Source organism: Salvelinus alpinus, chromosome 13 (genome assembly GCF_045679555.1).
Source record: "Salvelinus alpinus chromosome 13, SLU_Salpinus.1, whole genome shotgun sequence".
Classification (NCBI taxonomy): domain Eukaryota; kingdom Metazoa; phylum Chordata; class Actinopteri; order Salmoniformes; family Salmonidae; genus Salvelinus; species Salvelinus alpinus.
Window position 1 is genome coordinate 23,864,375 of NC_092098.1, and position 24,398 is coordinate 23,888,772.

General features: G+C 40.8%; 1 protein-coding gene across 1 annotated transcript in view; it reads left to right on the forward strand.

Moving 5' to 3' along the window:
• Positions 1-1,909: 1,909 nt before the first annotated feature.
• LOC139537429 (protein Wnt-11-like) overlaps positions 1,910-24,398 on the forward strand; it is a 29,487-nt gene continuing 6,998 nt past the window's right edge. The window contains exons 1-5 of the mRNA XM_071338693.1: positions 1,910-2,093; positions 4,344-4,539; positions 7,019-7,263; positions 9,343-9,620; positions 9,816-10,108. Coding sequence (XP_071194794.1) covers positions 4,457-4,539; positions 7,019-7,263; positions 9,343-9,620; positions 9,816-10,108 — 899 coding nt within the window. The 5' untranslated portion in view covers positions 1,910-2,093; positions 4,344-4,456. The remainder of the gene's footprint in view (positions 2,094-4,343; positions 4,540-7,018; positions 7,264-9,342; positions 9,621-9,815; positions 10,109-24,398) is intronic.

A 24,398-nucleotide genomic window follows, 5' to 3' on the forward strand; every position in this document is an offset into this window, starting at 1 on the left:
TCTGCATATGCATCCTTCTTTAGTCAAAAAACTCACCACTGGTGAGCGTAGCCAAAGAGCTCTATTTTTGTCTCATCTGACCCTAGCACCGGTTTCAATCCAAGTGACAATGCCGTTAGGCAAACTCTGGGCATTTACATTTGTCGGTTGCATAAAGGATTTTTTCAGGCAACTCTTCCAAAGAGCCTATTGGCATGAAGATAGCATCTAACTGTAGATTTTGAGACTTGGTGACCCGAATATGCGACCAAGTTCTGTAATTTTCAAACCTTGGCCCTTGGATTTTTATTTTCCTCCTGAACCATTTTCCTCACAGTGTGTGGGTACAAGATAGACCTACCAGGCAAGTGTAACACTGTTCCAATGGTTTTACACTTCTTAAAGTTTGCCCAATTAGGGTAAGTGGCATATTTAATTTTTGAGCTATTTGTTGTACCAATTGCCTAATTTATGAAGGTCAACAACCATTTGTCTCTTTCGTTTTTGAGCCCTTTGTCTTTTCCAATGGTGATGCGTGACACAGGGATTTTTCATGCTTGTTACCTCATTTTTATACCCCAGTGAAACAGAAAGCCCAGGCATTGTAAAATCTGAATAACTGTGGTCTTGCTTTAATTCATCTATATCATAAAAATACTTTTCCAGCTTGTCTTTTGTTTTTACAAAGACTGTATCAGGTGTTCAACATTGTTTAAGGCCTATACACTATTTGGTAAAGTGTCCCATAACATAACTGCTGTCCACATTTTTTTGAATAAATACGTTTGAGTAATTGAAAGAATAATAACGTTCAATATAAATGTTAAATTATTAATTAATTAATTAAATTATTGGCTGGTTAAGCCAGTTTAATAAAATACCATCCCTCTTTTTAATCTGAGTCATTAGGACCAAGCTTTCTGAACTTGAATTGTAGCCTATAGGTAGCCTATACTTTGTCATCCTCTCCTTTCTCTCATAAAGTTTTCTCCTCCATAAAAACAAACACCCGCACTAATTACCGGCGGGGGTTCCCGCTCTGTCAGACAACACACTGGAACAGTGTTAACAGTGGAAACATTCTTAATGAATGTGTCTTAAATGCATGGTTATTAAGGATCGTGGGTATGTGGTTGTTTTACTGCGGGGAGAGCACTGAGCGTTACGGAATTCTCTGCAGGTGGCGAAGTGAGCAGAGAGAGCTAGGTATATAAAATGTACATGGCGATGCATGGGAACATGAAGCTATGAAGAGAAACTATAAAGCAATAGTTACCTGTCTTGCTTGTAAAAAATTACGAGGTGACCATGGTGGAATCATATGCGCGTTACATATTTTCAATATTTTGTTTATTATTATCGAATATATTTAACAAAACTCAGCATATAGAAGTTAAATAATAAATTAAAATCAGTTTTTAATTAGATAGATGATGCTGATAAGAAAACAATAGGCCCAATGAAGGTAATGATAGTATAATATAATACAATATAAGAATAATAGGCTCATTATTAATAACAATAATGATAATAATAACAATAACAACAACAATAATAATAATAATAAAACACATAACAATAACCATAATAATCATAATTATAATAACCATAATAAAAATAGCCTACATGTTATTATTCGTGATTTATATTATATATTATCATCATTATTGTGAGCGTTAGGCTATTGTTGTGCGCAACCTCGAAAATAATACTGCAAAAAATATATATAACAAACATCACCTATAACACAATTGTCTATCATGTGTAGAACAAGATTGGACAATGAGTATTTTACCCCTTTCCTTGGAATTCCAAATCCAACGCGCTTTGTTATGCTAAGTGTGCCTGACATCACCAGTGAGATCAAAGCCGTGCAGGAGTACTTATGAGTTGAGGCTGCCCAACTGCCAAGTCAGACACATTCAGCAGCTCGACACACCACCCTGAAGAACCTGCGAGAGAAGAGAGACGCTGCTGCTGGGGAGTAAACGATGCTTTCCTCTTTTTGGGATTCATTCGAATTACGAAATTGTGGATTTATACGTGTTTGTGGAAGATATTGAATTCAAAAGGATATTAGGCTACACGGAATTGATACTTAATCATCATTAAAGGTGAGGAGCAATGGCATAGTTTTTCATGACATGACTATCATAGTCTAAAGTTATCGATAACATGCTTATTTTTGTTGTTGTTTTAAAGCCTGTTTTAACACGAGTTAGGCTATTTAAAGCTTATATTTTTATCAAGTTCTACTCTTGTAGTTTGGATAGATTGTATCCAATATATTGTTGGAATAACGACTCGACAGGCCACTTCATGAAGTTGAACGTGACTCAAAATATTTGCATTTGAACTTTAACTTAATTTTATTTGCCACGCAAAAAAAGCTCAGACGAAAAAGCTCTGACGAAGGCCTTGAGGCCGATAAGTAGAGCTTAATAAAGAACAGTGATACTAACAAGAGCAGTGTGCGGGTTTCTCTTTCCTTTTCATGTTATTCAGTTGTTAACATGCACCTGCAACAAAGATAACTCAGCTGTGCAAGTGCCTTTTTGAATTTTCCTCCCGTTCCCACAGGGACTGAATAGAAATAGAAGGCGTAGAAACAAGAAGACAGCTTCAAACATGCATTCATGTGGGAAATTGAAAGAGAACGATGTGGGAAAAAGTTCCACCGCTTTAAGGTTGAGTGGCTGACATGGGAATTTCATTGATATTTGTTGAAGATGATCATGGAAAAACCAATAATTTAATTGACAGTTCACCCCACACAAATCCCAATTTACCCTCTGCATGTATAGAGACGTTTCCCTCGCATAAACCCAATGCAACTTATGTAAACATTTAATGGGAGCTCGGAATTAATATAACTAGGCTACTAACTCGCTACCACAACTGTAGGGGTCGGGTAGTGAAATGTTAATGTCAATGTTAAAGAAATGTTAACAATGTAGAATCGGATTTTCTTCTCTAGTCTAAATTGATGGTTGATTGCTAGCGCGTATAGGCTACCTCATGCGTTATAGTTTACATTTCCTACGTGTCTTGTTACGCTCCTGTACAGCATATAGTCCTAACCCAATTTAGATGACAACTCGAAACGGGTCTATAAACTTGGATGGATCATCAGTACACACATGGTTAATGATGCTTGTGAATATTTGGCCCTGGTGATAATATTGATATATGTCTTATTGTTTGTGGTTATAAGAATTATTAAGCAACTACTCTTCCCACTGTAAATATCACTACAATCAGTCAGAGTGTTTTGTTTTATGCTTAGATGTAAAGCTCTGAGATTCACATGGACAATAAATAGCCCTATCTGATGTAGGCCTAAAAACCGTGTCTGCTGGAGGCTATAGGTCTACTGTGCTGGTTTGTTGTAGCCTTCCACTGATCATCCTACAAAGTTAAGTAGAAATTACAGTTCAGTTTGTGGTTATATCCTACCTAGCCTAAGTTACATTTTAATTGCTCATTTGTAAAAACAAACAAACAAAACCAAACATATATATACAGGATATTTAGTGCAGAATTGGTCGTAGTTGGGCATCTGTGGGAGGGTAGCACTTTTGGGAAGGTAACCTTTTTTCAATTGTGAGAATTTTTCAGATAATTTTTGAGATTCTGTAAACTTTCGCGAGAGTTTATGTAACTTACATGATCAGCGTTTCCCAAAAGGATCATTGAAATTTATGAGCAAACTCAGCAAAGTTTATGTGCTGCTATAAAATTTGCTATGCTCAATATGTGTTTTGGTGTTGTTGCAGTGGGAAAGAGGCTTCCATAATTTATTGAAATAGAGGTTTAGATTTCTCTATTACTTTTCCACTATATTTTAAAAAATGTGACAATAAATAAAACCAATATAGTATAGATTATCTTTTGACATTTTGTTTTGAATATTTTCTGTGGAATGTTGCTTTAAAGTAACTGTCCAGTGTTTCCAGATTTGTACAAATATGACCTATAATTAATGACAATATGAGTAAAATAGTTTTCCTCCCAATTTTTTTGTAATTAATTATGTTAAAATGAAGCTTTTCTGTGTGGGAATGGTGTGGGCATATTCTGGTCATTCAAAATATTCACGCAAATAGACCGCTGAAAGGCCAGCTCATCCTCCTCAGGAGGATGAGATAATCCTCTATGAGGAAATAGAACAATCTTATGTCTGTTCGAGATACAAGTTTGAGGTGTTTTTTCTTCTTCTCCAATTTATGCTTTGGCCACATATATGAGTATAGGATGAGTCAACAACATTATTTGGGTATGAGTTAACAGAATATGAACTTTTAAATGTGAGATTCTCACTGGAGGTGCATTTTAATGGTGCATTTTTCTATTCCACCAAACAGGGGATAGAGGGTGAGACGGTGCCATGACAGTTGACTTGTGATTGCATCTAGAAGAGCCTAGAAGCCAACATTCACCTGCATTACCGTCATCTCTAAGTTGGAACATTATCATCATGAAGAAAATGTCTAACACCCTCCCGCTCTGTCTGCTTACCATTCTGCTGTTGTCCCAGATCTGCTCCGGCATCAAATGGCTGTAAGGACCTTTTCTTTCCTTATTTTTGTGTCTGCATTTTTCCTTTATTGTGCACTATGTTGTACAGAAGATGGGTCTCTCCAAATCCTTCTCGTTTTTTACTTTATTGATTCTTAATCTGTTATAGAATATAACAGAATATAGAACTTTATTGTCCATCTAAAGATGAACATTTTTGCCATATTGTGTATGTGGGTAAAAAGAAAGGCAGGTTGTGTGTTTTAGTTTGAGTACTGAGTACCTATTAAATTAGGTTCTCAATTTGTTCCCTGGTGAATGTTAATAAGAAGATTTGAACTGGAATTAGAGATTGGAAAATGATTGCTCTACAGCAGGGATGAGCAACTGGCAGATACATTTCCAAAAATGAAAAAAAAAAATATATATATATACACTACATGACCAAAAGTATGTGGACACCTGCTCATTGAATTAATATGGAGTTGGTCTGCATCGCCAGGCACTAAAATAGAACGAAGTTCTATTTGTGACGCTTGACGCACTGCAAGTCCCACCTCTCCCATCTCCTCATTGGTTTTTAGGAGCATATATCCATGTGGGTGATTGAAAGATGAAGGTCCACACTCCAGTCCAGTCGGTGGTTGGTTTCCAACCGCCATATAAAGTCCAAGAAGAAGCCTGAACGAGGAGATACTAGAAACAAACTCGGTTTACCCTTTTATCTGTGGATTAATTGTCAGTAGAGTAGAAGACCTTGTAGAGTAGAGGACCTTGTGCATTTCAGGTAAAATAACAACCCAATGTTTATATGCCAGGACAAATTAGCTAGCAACAGCAAGTTAGCTAGCTAAATTGCCTTAAATGTTCTTAAACCTCTCCCCAAATTAATATAATTGGTTCAGAGTTCGTTTAGATATTTCAACCTGTGTGTCCTGATCGCGTCTGGTGTGGGCGGACAAAATGAACATGCACATTGAAGCACGTGTGCACCCGGTCTAGTCAGAATGTTATGCTGAAACAGGAAAGGGCCTTCCTCAAACTGTTGCCACAAAGCACTCGCCGGTCCCGTTCTGTGAGCTTGTGTGGCCTACCACTTTACAGCTGAGCCATTGTTGCTCCTAGACGTTTCCACTTCATAATAACAGCACTTACAGTTGACCAGGGAAAGGTGGCATCCTATGACAATGCCACGTTGAAAGTCACTGAGCTCTTCAGTAAGGCCATTCTAATGCCAATGTTTTGTCTGTGAATATTGCATGGCTGTGTGCTCGATTTTATACACCTGTCAGCAACGGGTGTGGCTGAAATAACCGAATCCACTAATTTGAAGGGGTGTCGACATACTTTTGAATATATATATACTGTACCAGTCAAAAGTTTTGGCACACCTACTCATTCCAGGGTTTTTCTCTATCAAAACTATGAAATAACACATATGGAATCATGTAATAACCAAAAAAGTGTTAAAACAAATCAAGATATATTTTATATTTGAGATTCTTCAAACCCTTTGCCTTGATGACAGCTTTGCACACTCTTCTTTAGTGATTTTGGTAATATTTGTATTCTGTTCATAGATTAATGGACATTTTAAGCCTGCACATGATTTGGAATGGTTATTTAACATCTGTAGCATCTGAAACCTATATGAGTGAGTTGTTAATATTTCTCTAGGCTATAACCGTTGAGCAGCAAATGTGCCTCAGAGAGAGAGAGTGAGATTGGGGATTGCATGACATTGTACTAAATCCTATCGTAGAAAGGGTCTCTCCCAGCCTTGATATTGCTACAGGGCCTGGATGTGAACCAGATGGGACCATAAACACTTGTGAGCACTGGATTACAGGAGCACAGGGGTGTCACAGCTTATCATTAGGCATGGAGTGGCTGCCCCCTTCCTCCTAATCCCAAACAGGCCAAGGTGCAGGAGGCATTGGCTGGTTCTCACGGAACTCTCTCTCTCTCGCAGTGCTCCGGCAAGACATAGAAAACAGAGATCAGGAATTGACTGACTGACTGACCAGGTTCTCTGGTGGTTTTTCTATGAACTAATCTTCTATTCAGTCTAAGTGAAAACAAAGTATGTGTGCACCCCTTTTAGATTTCCACATTCAGATGACTTATGTCACAGTAAAGTCTCAGGTCAAATAAAATCCTTTAAACCAATGAAGAATGTAAATGATGATAGATGAATAGATGTAGCGCCGTCAGATTTGGCTTTTTGCCTAGGATGAATAAATTGTTTGGCATGTTCTGGAACCTCCTCTAGTGAACTGAATCAGGAGAATAACCTGATGCCAAGCTGTGGTCTGTTATGTTTAACCTGTTCGTGACATCTTGAGAGATTTCCATTGGCATTTCCATTGTAGTCAAGTCAAGTGGTTTAAATGCCAGAAATGTTCCCCATTCCAAACAGTTCTCATTATGTGTTTGAATGGTTGAAAACATGTGGCTCAGTATATGGCATAAGTAAGAAAATGACCTTGTATTGGCTTTTGCATGTCTGTTTCTGTTACAGGGCCCTATCACACACACCTGTGTCTTTACACATCAACCAGACCCACCACTGCAAGCTGCTGCCGGGCCTGGTGTCTTCACAAGCCCAGCTGTGTCGGAGCAACCTGGAGCTCATGCAGACCATCATCGCTGCAGCACGCGAGGTCAAGAAGACCTGCCAGAAGACCTTCGCTGACATGCGCTGGAACTGTTCCTCTATTGATATCCCCAGTGACTCCTCAAGGTATCGACCGGACCTTGACAGAGGTAGGCCTACTGGTCACAATCTACTATTTATGGTGGTTAGAACTAGGCGTAAAATAAGGAAATCAACTCCAGAATACTGGAGTAAACTATGTGAAGATCTATTGACTGCAATGGTGGTGTGAGATCCATTGTGCTAGGTGTGCAAACTATACGTTTTTTTCAAACGAACTAGGAGTGATCATCTCTCACCAAATGATTAGCACAGTAGAAACTCTGTGTCCTTGGTGGGATTCAAAAATCTAATCTAAGTGTCGCAGGAGATTATTTACAAGAGAGAGTTTAAAGCTTTAATTATCGTCCTTGGTGGTCTTTTGTGCTCTGAGGGCAGTGCTCACTGTGACAAGCAAAGGATACCATTCTTCTTTGTGTCCCCTTGAAAGAAAGAAAATCATCCACTATCACCCTAGCCACTCACCTCCATAATATCTGTGCTACAAAGTTCTTCTCTTTAAATTCCAAGTACTTGATGTGGTTGTCTTCATTGCTTAGTTACAGATAATCTTCAAAGGTATCTGTAACTTGTGACACTGTCTTTTGTGTGTATTTTGTCTTTTTTTGTTGTAATATTTTATGTAAACTGCTATTTCCCTGTATTTCCTTCTTGCCAGGTCGCCCTCACAAAACAGGTTTTTAACCTCAATGGATCTTAACTGGTTTTAAATAAAGGTTAATTAAAAAAATTAAAATAGTAGTGCCTTTTCTGTTGCACAATAGATTCCACTATGTAAGATATAGTATTGAGTTGGACAGTGACTATTAGAAGGGATCTAGATATCTTTTTTGTGGCATCTCATCCTTCTCATTTTTAAACCATTTTTACGGCATACATTACCTACATGCATCTGTTTTTCTATAGTAAAGCATGATGTGAAATATTGCCCGCGATCTCTGCGGAACATACTTCTTATGACTAGGCAGGCTCTTAGTTGCTCCCTACAGTACAAAGCATTAGTAATATGACTACATTTTTTCTATCGATCCTCGTTTCATTAAATGCACACTCCTTGCAGTGTTTTGAGAGTCTTTCCGTGTTCTGGACTTGTACTTTGATGGGTTCATTTCCATTGCTAAAAGGATCTTTGCTGAGCCAGACAGAGCCAATGCCAGTTCCAGTTTTACTGAGTTTAGGTGAAGATGTAAAAATCCCACAACAAAGAGCTGGCTTCTAATCAAAGGTTTAGTGAGATAGCTCCACGATGATGCGCCTCAGGAGAAGACAGGCTCCATCTGTCAACTGTTAGACCAGTCTTAAGAAGCCCCTGGCAGACTCTAGACGAATGCTCTTCTTCATACAGGGATGTCTTTGATGGCATGAATGGTTCTTTCTTCCTGTCTCCTACCTCCATCATCCAGCATTGACACATATGCCCTCTGTGTGTACACACTTCATTACCTATACACTGAGTGTACGAAACATTAGGAACACCTTCCTAATATTAAGTTGCACCCCCCCCCCTTTTGGTCTCAGAACAGCCTCAGTTCATCAGGGGGATGGACTCTACAAGGCGTCAAAAGTGTTCCACAGGAATGCTGGCCCATGTTGACTCCAATGCTTCTCACAGTTGTGTCAAGTTGGCTGGATGTGCTTTGGGTGGTGGACCATTCTTGATACACACAGGAAACTGTTGATTTCAAAAACCCAGCAGCGGTTCAGTTCCTGACACACTCAAACCGGTACTCCGTTCAAAGGCACTCTGAATGACACACATACACAATCTATATCTCAATTGTCTGAAGGCTTAAAAATCATTATTTAACCTGTCTCCTCCCCTTCATCTACATTGAATGAAGTGGATGAAACAAGTGACATCAATAAGGGAGCATAGCTTTCACCTGGATTCACCTGGTCAGTCTGTCATGGAAAGAGCATGTTCCTAATGTTTTGTACACTCACTTTATAACATCCATATTATTCACTCTGGCTGTATAACCATATATGTCTAGTGACTTTTTCATGTTACCCTCACTAAGGGTACAGGTTAGGGTTAAATGAAGGTTACATGAATGAAAAACAATAACAGTTCATCTACAGAAGTCAGTTCAATCACTTACAAGGATTTGTCTTGTTGTTCTCAACAGGCACGAGGGAGTCAGCGTTCGTGTACGCCCTGTCCGCGGCAGCCATCAGCCACACCATCGCACGGGCGTGCACATCGGGGGACCTGCGGCTGTGTTCATGTGGCCCCATCCCCGGAGAGATCCCTGAGCCAGGCTACCGCTGGGGAGGCTGTGCAGACAACCTGCACTACGGCCTGGTCATGGGCTCCAAGTTCTCTGACGCCCCCATGAAGATGAAGAAGGCAGGCTCCCACGCCAACAAGCTGATGCACCTGCACAACAGTGAAGTGGGGAGACAGGTAGTTACACACGCAGATCACGGATATACTCACTGTTGGTAATACGGTCACTGTAACAGCCCTACATATGAGCATGTACATTTATAACTCTTGTAATTTATAATGCCTTTGTAGAATATTTGACGTATTTTCTGCCATAGCATCAACCTCAGTAGTAACAGTGTTTGACATTCACATCCTCTATTTCTCCCCCAGGCCCTGAGGGATGCGCTGGTGATGAAATGTAAGTGTCATGGTGTGTCTGGCTCTTGCTCCATACGGACCTGCTGGAGAGGCCTGCAGGACCTAAAGGATATCGCCATGGACCTGAAGACCAAGTACCTGTCAGCCACCAAGGTGGTGCACAGACCCATGGGTACGCGCAAGCAGCTGGTCCCCAAGGACATCGACATCAGGCCCGTCAGGGAGAACGAGCTGGTTTACTTGCAGAGCTCCCCGGACTTCTGCGCCAAGAACGACAAGCTCGGCTCCATTGGCACCCAGGACAGGTGAGACTGTTACAATAGGTGTGGGTGTGTGTGTGTGTGTGTGTGTGTGTGTGTGTGTGTGTGTGTGTGTGTGTGTGTGTGTGTGTGTGTGTGTGTGTGTGTGTGTGTGTGTGTGTGTGTGTGTGTGTGTGTGTGTGTGTGTGTGTGTGTGTGTGTGTGTGTGTGTGTGTGTGTGTGTGTGTGTGTGTGTGTGTGTGTTTATAAAAGCAGGGTGTTATGGGTGGCACATTGTGGAAGTATATACTGTAGGAACGTATAAAATCAGAGCTCCTCTTTTGCAAAACTCTGGTGGCAGATACCCTTTTGTTTTAAGAATCTCTGACAAAGAAAGTGGTCCCGGAGATTGGCCTGTCTGTGGTATGTCTGAGCACGTGTCCCTGACATGACCGTTGTGACTTGGGCCCTTGTGTTGCAATCAGACAGGGGTGAGTAATGCGGTTATTCTTAGGGCCTGAGTGCATTCAGCTGATATCGATTTGAGAGGTAATGGTCCCCAAAAATAGAATAAGACTCTCTATTCATCTGAAGTGTTTTATTAGGAATTAGAAACTGGTTGGTTCGAGCCCTGAATGCTGATTGGCTGACAGCCGTGATATATCAGACCATATTCCACAGGTATGACAAAATATTTATTTATACTACTCTAATTATGTTGGTAACCAGTTTATAATAGCAATAATGCACCTCGGGGGTTTGTGGTAAGTGGCCAATATACCACGGCTAAGGCCTGTATCCAGGCACTCCGCGTTGAGTCATGCGTGAGAACAGCCTTGGCCATATACCACACCCCCCCAGGCCTTATTGCTTAAATATATGTTGCATGTTGTTGGTCTGACAACTGTGAGAACTTAGCGGAAAGTAAGGGACATTTTCTTTGTCTGAGGTAAGGGCCAGATATAGAGAGAGGTCTGGCCACCCCCCTTCTACAAAAATGTGCTAGCCATCTTTGGCAGCCTAGTGGATTTTCTGCCTTTCGCATCTTTTGCCATGGGTATCCATTTTAGCAGCATATTCCTGAATCTCTGCTATTTGGTTTTGGACTGCAGAAGACGTATGACAAATGTAAAACGGAGTAGGGTTTTGTGGTTGGCAGCTCTTGGAGCTGGAAATGCAGACTAACATATGTGGACCATTGAAAACAATTAATGCAAATGTCTCTTTACTATTCCTAGAGCCAGCTATAATCCAAATGTCAAGTGTCATGTGCCTAGCCCTGAGCTACTGAGCAGCAGGCCACTTAACAGATACTGTAACCTGAAGACATATTGCGCGTCAGGTGCAGTCAATGTGCTCCATGCATTTGCTGCCCCCAACCTGATAATGGTCCCACCACACGTGGTCTATAGCATGTACACTATTTAGTCCTTTATGCCGAGTCTTAAGGCACCATCAGCCTCCTGCAATCGTTGGTGGCAGTCTGCAAGGGGACGTGTGACACTGATGTGCCGTGTGGTGTGTGCTTCCAAGAGGGTCCCAGAGGTCTAGGGATGTTTTAACCGCCCCATCCCACACCTCCTCCTCGCCATCCCATGGCCTCATCACAGCACCATACTCCTCACCCCCACGATCCCTAGACACTCCACAAGAGCTAGTGGGATACCCAGACGGAGCCATGTTCAGTGGTGCACACTTCAGGATGGCCTTATCTGTGTTTACTCTTCAAGTGAATTCTAATCTCACTACTCCTCGCCATGGATAGCTTTGACCCTATTGACAGTTGTGTAAGGTACTTAAGTAAAAATACTTTAAAGTACTACTTAAGTAGTTTACTATTTATATTTTTGACTACTTTTACTTCGCTTAAGAAAATATTGTACTTTTTTCTCCATACATTTTCCTTGACACCAAAAAGTACTCGTTACATTTTGAACGCTTAGCAGGACAAATAGTCAAAATAGTCAAATTCACGCACTTATCAACCGAACATCCCTGGTCATCCCTACTGCTTCTGATCTGGTGGACTCACTCAACACACATGCTTCATTTGTAAATTATGTCTGAATGTTGGAGTGTGCCCGTGGCTTTCTGTAAATAAATAAAAAACAAGAAAATGGTGCCATCTGGTTTGCTTAATATTAGGATTTGGAAATTATTTATACTTTTACCTTTGATACTTAAATATATTTTAAACCAAATACTTAGACTTTTATTCAAGTAGAATTTTACTGGGTGACTTTTACTTTTACTTGAGTCATTTTCTATTAAGGTATCTCTTAAGTATGACCGTTGGGTACTTTTTCCACCACTGCCCTTTGATAATATCTGGAGTGGAGTAGCAGCAAACATGAAGCCTACTCAGTTAGGGACAGAAATGTTGGGCGCCTCTTCTGTAGAAAGTTGTCCTTTACAAGTGTCCTATAGTGATGTTCGTTGTGGGATTAGAATGTGTTCTGTAATAATAGAAAATCAAATCAAAGTTTATTTGTCACGTGCGCCGAATACAACAGGTGTAGACCTTAAAGTGAAATGCTTATTTACAGGCTCTAACCAATGGTGCGGGGAAAAAAGGTATGTGTGTGTGTGTGTGTGTAGGTAAGTAAATAAATAAAACAACAGTAAAAAGACATTTGAAAAAAGAGTAGCAAGGCTATATACAGACACCTGTTAGTCAGGCTTATTGAGGTAGTATGTACGGTACATGTAGGTATGGTAAAAGTGACTATGCATATATGATGAACAGAGAGTAGCAGAAGCGTAAAAAGAGGGGCTGGCGGGTGGTGGGACACAATGCAGAGAGCCCGGTTAGCCAATGTGCGGGGGCACTGGTTGGTCGGGCCATTTAGGTAGTATGTACATTAATGTATAGTTAAAGTGACAATGCATATAAGATAAACAGAGAGTAGCAGCAGCGTAAAAGAGGGGTTGGGGGGGGGGGCACGCAATAGTCCGGGTAACCATTCGATTACCTGTTCAGGAGTCTTATGGCTTGGGGGTAAAAACTGTTGAGAAGCCTTTTTGTCCGAGACTTGGCACTCCGGTACCGCTTGCCATGAGGTAGTAGAGAGAACAGTCTATGACTGGGGTGGCTGGAGTCTTTGACAATTTTTAGGGCCTTCCTCTGACACCGCCTGGTGTAGAGGTCCTGGATGGCAGGCAGCTTTACCCCAGTGATGTACTGGGCCGTACGCACTACCCTCTGAAGTGCCTTGCGGTCGGAGGCCGAGCAATTGCCGTACCAGGCAGTGATGCAACCGGTCAGGATGCTCTCGATGTTGCAGCTGTAGAACCTTTTGAGGATCTCAGGACCCATGCCAAATCTTTTTAGTTTCCTGAGGGGGAATAGGCTTTGTCGTGCCCTCTTCACGACTCTCTTGGTGTGTTTGGACCAATCTAGTTTGTTGTTGATGTGGACACCAAGGAATTTGAAGCTCTCAACCTGCTCCACTACAGCCCCGTCGATGAGAATGGGGACGTGCTCGGCGCTCCTTTTCCTGTAGTCCACAATCATCTCCTTAGTCTTGGTTACGTTGAGGGATAGGTTGTTATTCTGGCACCACCCGGCCAGGTCTCTGACCTCCTCCCTATAGGCTGTCTCGTCGTTGATCAGGCCTACCACTGTTGTGTCGTCAGCAAACTTAATGATGGTGTTGGAGTCGTGCCTGGCCATGCAGTCGTGGGTGAACAGGGAGTACAGGAGGGGACTGAGCACACACCCCTGGGGAGCTCCAGTGTTGAGGATCAGCGTGGCAGATGTGTTGCTACCTACCCTCACCACCTGGGGGCGGCCTGTCAGGAAGTCCAGGATCCAGTTGCAGAGGGAGGTGTTTAGTCCCAGGATCCTTAGCTTGGTGATGAGCTTTGAGGGTACTATGGTGTTGAACGCTGAGCTGTAGTCAATGAACAGCATTCTCACATAGGTGTTCCTTTTGTCCAGGTGGGAAAGGGCAGTGTGGAGTGCAATAGAGATTGCATCATCTGTGGATCTGTTTGGGCGGTATGCAAATTGGAGTGGGTCTAGGGTTTCTGGGATAATGGTGTTGATGTGAGCCATTACCAGCCTTTCAAAGCACTTCATGGCTAAGGACGTGAGTGCTACGAGTCTGTAGTCATTTAGGCAGGTTGCGTTTTTTGTGTTCTTTGTGTTCTTGGGCACAGGGACTATGGTGGTCTGCTTGAAGCATGTTGGTATTACAGACTCTATCAGGGACATGTTGAAAATGTCAGTGTAGACACCTGCCAGTTGGTCAGCACATGCCCGGAGCACACGTCCTGGTAATCCGTCTGGCCCCGCAGCCTTGTGTATGTTGACCTGTTTAAAGGTCTTACTCACATCGGCTATGGAGAGCGAAATCACACAGTCGTCCGGAACAGCTGATGCTCTCATGCATGCCTCAGTGTTGCTTACCTCGAAGCGAGCATAGAAGTGATTTAGCTCGTCTGGTAGGCTTGTGTCACTAGGCAGCTCGCGGCTGTGCTTCCCTTTGTAGTCTGTAATAGTTTTTTAATCCCTGCCACATCCGACGAGCGTCGGAGCCGGTGTAGTATGATTCAATCTTAGCCCTGTATTGACGCTTTGCCTGTTTGATGGTTCGTCGCAGGGCATAGCGGGATTTCTTGTAAGCTTCCGGGTTAGAGTCCCGCACCTTGAAAGCGGCAGCTCTACCCTTTAGCTCAGTGCAAATGTTGCCTGTAATCCATGGCTTCTGGTTGGGGTATGTACGTACAGTCACTGTGGGGACGACGTCCTCAATGCACTTATTGATAAAGCCAGTGACTGATGTGGTGTATTCCTCAATGTCATCGGAAGAATCCCGGAACATGTTCCAGTCTGTGATAGCAAAGCAATCCTGTAGTTTAGCATCTGCTTCATCTGACCATTTTATTATAGACCGAGTCACTGGTGCTTCCTGCTTTAATTTTTGCTTGTAAGCAGGAATCAGGAGGATAGAGTTGTGGTTGGATTTATCAAATGGAGGGCGAGGGAGAGCTTTGTACGCGTCTCTGTGTGTGGAGTATAGGTGATCTAGAATTGTTTTCCCTCTGGTTGCACATTTAACATGTTGCTAGAGATTTGGTAGAACTGATTTAAGTTTCCCTGCATTAAAGTCTCCGGCCACTAGGAGTGCCGCCTCTGGGTGAGTGGTTTCCTGTTTGCTTATTTCCTTATACAGCTGATTGAGTGCGGTCTTAGTGCAATGCATAACAAGTTACATTTCAATAATATCCCCGGATCTGAGGGATGATCAGTGTCTCAAAGGTAACAAGCACTGTGGGTCTTGCGTGTGACGGCACCATCGAAGGATGTGTTTTAATTCAGAATGAGATTAGTAGCTCTGACTGTGAGTGACAGCTGTGTGAGAGTGATGTGGAGTTAACAGACTGTGCTGTCCTTTTGATCCATTAACTTGCACCAGATAGGGCAGATTTTCCCTGACAAAACAAATCTGTGTAGAGCTATTGTTAATTGCCCCATCCCAAAGGCCATTATTGTAAGGATGGGAGAGCATAATATACAAGGAAATTCTCAAAGCTGCTAATGAGAACCTTGACGACCTTGTACCTAGCCGGGGGGGATTCCGGTGGGGTGCCCCCACCCAGGCAGTGGCAGTGCTGGCAACAGTAGCTGCAGTAACCCATGGGGAGGGGGTCACACTCAGACATTCAGAGAGGGGGCATATTATTGTGGCCATGGTGGCACAAAATCAAAGGTCTGACTGCACGGAGAGATGCTTAGAATATGGTCCCTACGGGGGACCATGTTGTGGGTGTTTCAGGGGAAGGGGGTATATCTGACCTCCATCACCTAGGACCTGACAATGGGTAATCAAATCTCCCCATTTCTTTGCTCAGTTTTGCAGGCCTTCTCATACAGCTGCAACTGTATATGCATTCGTAAATCAATACCTTTCTTGAGTTGGGCTCTAGGATAGTGCAACTGTTGAGAATCTGAGTCTATGGTTGTTGTGGGGGAAAGGTTTTTTTTTTTAAATTATTTTTATTTTATTTATTTATTTAATTTTTATTTTTTTCACCTTTATTTAACCAGGTAGGCTAGTTGAGAACAAGTTCTCATTTGCAACTGCGACCTGGCCAAGATAAAGCATAGCAGTGTGAACAGACAACACAGAGTTACACATGGAGTAAACAATAAACAAGTCAATAACATGGTAGAAAAAAGAGAATCTATATACAATGTGTGCAAAAGGCATGAGGTAGGCAATAAATCGAATAATTACAATTTAGCAGATTAACACTGGAGTGATAAATCATCAGATGAACATGTGCAAGAAGAGATACTGGTGTGCAAAAGAGCAGAAAAGTAAATAAATAAAAGCAGTATGGGGGGTGAGGTAGGTAAATTGGGTGGGTAGTTTACAGATGGACTATGTACAGCTGCAGCGATCGGTTAGCTGCTCGGATAGCAGATTTTTAAAGTTGTTGAGGGAGATAAAAGTCTCCAACTTCAGAGATTTTTGCAATTCGTTCCAGTCGCAGGCAGCAGAGAACTGGAAGGAAAGGCGTCCAAATGAGGTTTTAGCTTTAGGGATGATCAGTGAGATACACCTGCTGGAGCGCGTGCTGCGGGTGGGTGTAGCCATCGTGACCAGTGAACTGAGATAAGGCGGCACTTTACCTAGCATAGCCTTGTAGATGACCTGGAGCCAGTGGGTCTGACGACGAACATGTAGCGAGGGCCAGCCGACTAGGGCATACAGGTCGCAGTGGTGGGTCGTATAAGGTGCTTTAGTAACAAAACGAATGGCACTGTGATAAACTGCATCCAGTTTGCTGAGTAGAGTGTTGGAAGCTATTTTGTAGATGACATCGCCGAAGTCGAGGATCGGTAGGATAGTCAGTTTTACTAGGGTAAGTTTGGCGGCGTGAGTGAAGGAGGCTTTGTTGCGGAATAGAAAGCCGATTCTTGATTTGATTTTGGATTGGAGATGTTTGATATGAGTCTGGAAGGAGAGTTTGCAGTCTAGCCAGACACCTAGGTACTTATAGATGTCCACATATTCTAGGTCGGAACCGTCCAGGGTGGTGATGCTAGTCGGGCGTGCGGGTGCAGGCAGCGAACGGTTGAAAAGCATGCATTTGGTTTTACTAGCGTTTAAGAGCACTAGCGGTTGAGTGTGTATGAGTGTGTGTGTGTGTGTGTGTGTGTGTGTGTGTGTGTGTGTGTGTGTGTGTGTGTGTGTGTGTGTGTGTGTGTGTGTGTGTGTGTGTGTGTGTGTGTGTGTGTGTGTGTGTGTGTGTGTGTGTGTCCCAACTGTTGCGAGGGAGTAAAAGATGTTAGGGACAATATAGGATGAATCACAATAATTGTTTGCTAAAATAATAATTGCTTGCCGTAATGTAATTTTGGTAATGGCGAGACTGGTGAGAGGTAAAATCCTTTGCATAAATTACCTACATTACTACAAATATTAATAGCTAATTATGTAAAATAAGATAAACATGATTTTTTAAATATACTGTATATATTCAGTATATACATTTTTTAAATGGCTATATATAATACAAATGGAGGTGAGGGCGATGGAAATGCATTTGGCGGTTGATTTGCTTCTGTTCTGTGGGTGGCACTGTGTGTTCTTTTCGAAGGATGGGTGCCTGTCTCTTCGGGGCCATGGGATCCGGGGGGGCGGAGGTGGTCTGCCGGACATTGGGATGACAACCCAACTCGGGATGAGGAGAGGTTTTAGTGGGTGGAATAGTGCGGACCAATTGGATGTTTACTTAATAGCAATGCAATTATCATGGTACAGCTATATTGACACCTAATCATCATGTTCGTTGTTAATGGTACGTTTACAGACATATATTTTGATAAACAGAATTGAAACTTGTGTCTCATTATGGTAAGTGGTGAAATAAGTATAGACAGTTATAATTGTAATGGCTTAGCAGATAATAAGAAAAGACAATCAGTATTTACCTGGCTAAAAGAGAAGGAATATAATATCTATTGTTTACAGGAAACTCAACAATTTTAGATGAAGTTGTGTGGAAAAAGGACTGGGGGGCGAAATATATTTCTCCCATGGGCAAAGAAACTCAAAAGTGGTGATGATATTAATTAACAGTAATTTTGATCTAAATGTGCAAATTGTGCAAACAGATCATCAAGGTAGATGGATGATTTTAAATATGTTATTGAACCATAAACAGATATGGCTTATTAACCTATACGGTCCAAATAATGATGATCCAAGCTTCTTTGAAAATATAAGAATTTATCAACTCTACAAGCAAAACTAGACTATTATTATGGTGGGAGATTATAATACAGTTTTAAATACCTCTATGGACCGTAAAGGAAATCACACTACACACTATCACCTTCAGGCACTTAAGGAAATCATGAATGTCATGGATATATTGGAATTTGTGGATATATGGAGGCTTAAATACCCTGACCTAGTGAGATATACATGGCGGAGGCTTAATCAAGCTACTGTAGTTGTCTTGATTACTTTCTTATGTCATTCTCTCTGGCACCAAAAGTTTAAAATGTGTTGATAGGGGACAGAATGTGGTCGGATCATCACATAATTAGCATATTATATTACTATATTACTCTTACAGAATTTCCACATGAGCGAGGATATTGGAAATTTAATCAAAGCCTACTGGAGGATAACTTGTTTATAACTAGGACGGAAGAATTTATAACTGACTTTTTCCGACAAAACATAGGTACAGCAGATCCCCTTATTGTATAGGACACTTTTAAATGTGCCTTTAGAGGCCATGCAATTCAGTACTCATCTATAAAACAAAATCAATTTAGAGATAAAGAGTCCATATTAACAAAGGAAATTGAAGGACTAACAGTACAGTTAGATAGCAATAAAAATGGTACCAGAGGCACAGAATAAGTTAGAGGAAAAAGAAAAAGAAATGGAGGAACTTTTTCAAGAAAGATCCAGTGTAATATATTATAAAATAAAGCGAACTGGATGGAATATGGGGATAAATGCACCAAATTCTTTTTCAATCTTCAACATAGAAATGCTACCCCAAAAAATGTATTGAAACTTGTTACAGATGATGGAGTCACGCATGATTCACCGAACAATATTTTGAAAGAGGAAGTAAAGTACTTTAAGAATATGTTTTCGTTTCAGTCTCTTCCATCTCCACTAATCAAAGCTAATTGTATGGATTTGTTTCCTATTAATAATGTAAAATTAACATCTGTACAGAAAGACTCATGTGAAGGCCAAATTACAGAGGAGGAACTTCATGATGCAATTAAAGCCTTTAAGTCTGGGAAAACTCCAGGGCTGGATGGCATAGAAGTGGAAGTATACCAAACCTTTTTATATATACTCAGAGGACCATTATTAGCATGTTTTAACCACTCTTATATAAACAGTAGATTATCGGACACGCAACAAGAAGGTCTGATTTCAATATTACTGAAACAGGATTCAAGAGGTATATATAAAGATCCAGTCCATTTAAAAAAATTGGAGCCTCTTACACTTCAGTGTTGTGATGCAAAAATTAGCTAAATGCTTGGCTCATGGAATTAAAAAGGTATTGTCAGATATTATTCATCCTAATCAGACAGGTTTTTACATGGTTGATACATTGTAGATAATATAAGACAAATACGGGAAACAATAGAATACTATGAAATATTGGGGAAACCAGGCCTGGTTTTCATAGCTGAAGTACAACTGGAGTTTATATATAAATGCCTAGAATATTTCAATTTTGTAGAATCTCTTATAAAATGGGTTTAAAGTTGTGTAAAATAGTAAATAATGACTACATGTCAGAAAGTTTTTAACTGTCAAGAGGAGTAAAACAAGGTTGTCCACTATCAGCATATCTATTTATTATTGCCATCGAAATGTTAGCTGTTAAAATTAGATCTAACAATAATATTAAGGGTTTAGAAATCTGTGGCTTAAAAACAAAGGTGTCATTGTACGCTGATGATTTGTTTTCTTTTATAACCACAGTTAGAATCCCTCCACAGCCTCATAGAGGATCTAGATACGTTTGCTAACCTCTGGATTAGAACCAAATTATGATAAGTGTACTATATTATGTATTGGATCACAAAAAAATTCTACTTTTACATTACCGTGTAGTTTACCAATAAAATGGTCTGACAGGGATGTGGACATACTCGGTGTACATATCCCGAAAGAAAGAAATGATCTCACTCCAATATATTTTAATAGAAAGTTAGCAAAAATAGATAAGATCTTGCTACCATGGAAAGGAAAATACCTGTCTATTTGTTGAATAATCTCCATGATTAACTCTTTAGTCATATCACAGTTGATCTATTTGCTTATGGTTTTGCCTACACCTAGTGACCTGCTTTTTAAATGATATGAACAAAAAATATTCAATTTGATTTGGAATGGCAAGTCAGACAAAATTAAACTGGCCTATTTATGTAACGAATATGAATTTGGAGGGCAGAAATGATTACATATTAAAGCATTAGACCTCTCACTAAAGGCATCAGTCATACAAAGTAATACATAAATCCGAAATGGTTCAAATGGTTCTCTCGTAAATTAGTAAGAATGTCTCACCCCATGTTCAAGAATGGCCTTTTTTCCTTTATTCAGATTACAACTGCTCACTTTTGGTTATTTGAAAATGAAATCCTCTCCAAAATATTGTTATTTTTTAAACAAGCCTTAGAAAGTTGGTTGCAATTTCAGTTTAATCCACCTGAAAGAACAAATAATACAACAAATATTGTGGTTAAACTCAAATATACTAATTGATAGAAAGAATGTATTTTTCGATAAAAAAAAAGTATAATTTTTGTAAATTATATCATAAATAGGACTGGTGGAGTTATGTCACACATGCAGCTAACACAGACATATGGAAATGTCTGCTCTACCCAAAATTACAACCAACTAATTGCAGCATTACCACAAACATGGAAGAGGTAAGTAGAAGGGGGAAAAAGTAAGGAACTTGTCAGTCGACCCTGCATTAAAGACCATAAATGGTTAAAGAAAATTGTGATAAATAATAATATATACCAATTTCATTTAAGGACCAAAGAATTGACAGCTGTGCCATATAAATTGCAAAATAGTTTGGGAGAGATTTGATGTACCGATTCCATGGCACATTGTAACGGCAGTCTAGCTCTTCCTCCTCCTCAGACGAGGAGAGGCGAGAAGGATCGGAGGACCAATGTACAGCGTGTTAAGTTTCCATGATTTAATAACAAGAAAACTAGACAAAATACAAAACAAAAACGTACTAACCGTCACAGTCCCATGTGGCACAAACACTGACACAGAAAACAACCACCCACAAATCCCCAACACAAAACAAGCCACCTACAGTGGGGAGAACAAGTATTTGATACACTGCCGATTTTGCAGGTTTTTCTACTTACAAAGCATGTAAAGGTCTGTAATTTTTATCATAGGTACACTTCAACTGTGAGAGACGGAATCTAAAACAAAAATCCAGAAAATCACATTGTATGCTTTTTAAGTAATTAATTTGCATTTTATTGCATGACATAAGTATTTGATCACCTACCAACCAGTAAGAATTCCGGCTCTCACAGACCTGTTAGTTTTTCTTTAAGAAGCCCTCCTGTTCTCCACTCATTACCTGTATTAACTGCACCTGTTTGAACTCGTTACCTATATAAAAGACACCTGTCCACACACTCAATCAAACAGACTCCAACCTCTCCACAATGGCCAAGACCAGAGAGCTGTGTAAGGACATCAGGGATAAAATTGTAGACCTGCACAAGGCTGGGATGGGCTACAGGACAATAGGCAAGCAGCCTGGTGAGAAGGCAACAACTGTTGGCGCAATTATTAGAAAATGGAAGAAGTTCAAGATGACGGTCAATCACCCTCGGTCTGGGGCTCCATGCAAGATCTCACCTCGTGGGGCATCAATGATCATGAGGAAGGTGAGGGATCAGCCCAGAACTACACGGCAGGACCTGGTCAATGACCTGAAGAGAGCTGGGACCACAGTCTCAAAGAAAACCATTAGTAACACACTACGCCGTCATGGATTAAAATCCTGCAGCGCACGCAAGGTCCCCCTGCTCAAGCCAGCGCATGTCCAGGCCCGTCTGAAGTTTGCCAATGACCATCTGAATGATCCAGAGGAGGAATGGGAGAAGGTCATGTGGTCTGATGAGACAAAAATAGAGCTTTTTGGTCTAAACTCCACTCGCCGTGTTTGGAGGAAGAAGAAGGATGAGTACAACCCCAAGAACACCATCCCAACCGTGAAGCATGGAGGCGGAAACATCCTTCTTTGGGGATGCTTTTCTGCAAAGGGGACAGGACGACTGCACCGTATTGAGGGGAGGATGGATGGGGCCATGTATCGCGAGATCTTGGCCAACAACCTCCTTCCCTCAGCAAGAGCATTGAAGATGGGTCGTGGCTGGGTCTTCCAGCATGACAACGACCCGAAACACACAGCCAGGGCAACTAAGGAGTGGCTCCGTAAGAAGCATCTCAAGGTCCTGGAGTGGCCTAGCCAGTCTCCAGACCTGAACCCAATAGAACATCTTTGGAGGGAGCTGAAAGTCCGTATTGCCAAGCGACAGCCCCGAAACCTGAAGGATCTGGAGAAGGTCTGTATGGAGGAGTGGGCCAAAATCACTGCTGCAGTGTATGCAAACCTGGTCAAGAACTACAGGAAACGCATGATCTCTGTAATTGCAAACAAAGGTTTCTGTACCAAATATTAAGTTCTGCTTTTCTGATGTATCAAATACTTATGTCATGCAATAAAATGCAAATTAATTATTTAAAAATCATACAATGTAATTTTCTGGATTTTTGTTTTAGATTCCGTCTCTCACAGTTGAAGTGTACCTATGATAAAAATTACAGACCTCTACATGCTTTGTAAGTAGGAAAACCTGCAAAATCGGCAGTGTATCAAATACTTGTTCTCCCCACTGTATATATGATTCTCAATCAGGGACAACGATTGACAGCTGCCTCTGATTGAGAACCATATTAGGCTGAACACAAAAACAGACAAACTAGACACGCAACATAGAATGCCCACCCAGCTCACGTCCTGACCAACACTAAAACAAGCACAACACATAAGAACTCTGGTCAGGACGTTACACACATGGTTCATGAATTGACACGCAAAACAACGCCAGATTCAAAACTTCAAATTTAAATTAATATACAAAATTCTTGCAACCAATATAATGTTATATATACAGTATATGGGGGATACAATCTTCCCGGTTCTGCAGATTTTGCTGCGAGGAGGCAGTCATTAGATCATTTATTTTGGTACTGTCCATATGTAGCTTGTTTTTGGTCACAGGTCCAGGAATGGCTGAAGAATTGCAACATTTACCTAGAACTAACGCTGCAGATAGCAATACTGGGTGATTTGAAAAGTCAAAGTCAATCGATCAATAATACAATAATTATTCTAGCAAAAAATGTTATCTTTAATTTACAATCTGTAGAAGCTATGAGAATAGAAAGGTTCAGTACTTTTCTGAAGAATCACAGCACAGTTGAAAAATATATGGCAAATAGATGTCCAAAATGGATGGTGTTAAGAGAAAGTTGGGAGGGGTTGAATGAAGCTGAAGGTTGGGACTAATAACAACAAGAAAACCAATGTAAAACATACAGGGTCTGTAAAATGTATATAGGTTCAGAAATGTTGAAATAGCACAGTTACAAATAGAAATCAAACTGGATGGACATCAGAAATAGAGGAAGGACAAAAAAAAACTAAATATATGTCACGTTCGTCGTATGGAGGAAGAGAGGAGGACCAAGGCGCAGCGTGATACGAATACATTCTTCTATTTATTTAACACGAAACGAAAACACTTAAACAAACTAATCAAAACAACAAAACGAACGTGAAGCTATATATATAAAGTACAGACACAAGTAACCAATACATAGACAATAACCCACGAAATACCCAACGGAATATGGCTGCCTAAACATGGTTCCCAATCAGAGACAACGATAAACAGCTGCCTCTAATTGAGAACCAATCTAGGCAACCATAGACATACAAACACCTAGACTAGTAAACACCCCATAAACATACAAAACCCCTAGACAAGACAAAACACATACATCCCCCATGTCACACCCTGACCTAACCAAAATAATAAAGAAACAAAGATAACTAAGGTCAGGGCGTGACAATATAACTATTGTAAAATAGATTGTGTCTGTAAATGTGTATAATACGTATAAACTGAAGGTAGAAGCCTCAGTGTTATTGTTTATTAGTTTACTTCAATTGTGGTAGGGTTTGCGGGGAATAATAAAGGTATATTCTAAAAAAGTGTGCATATGTATGCATGTAT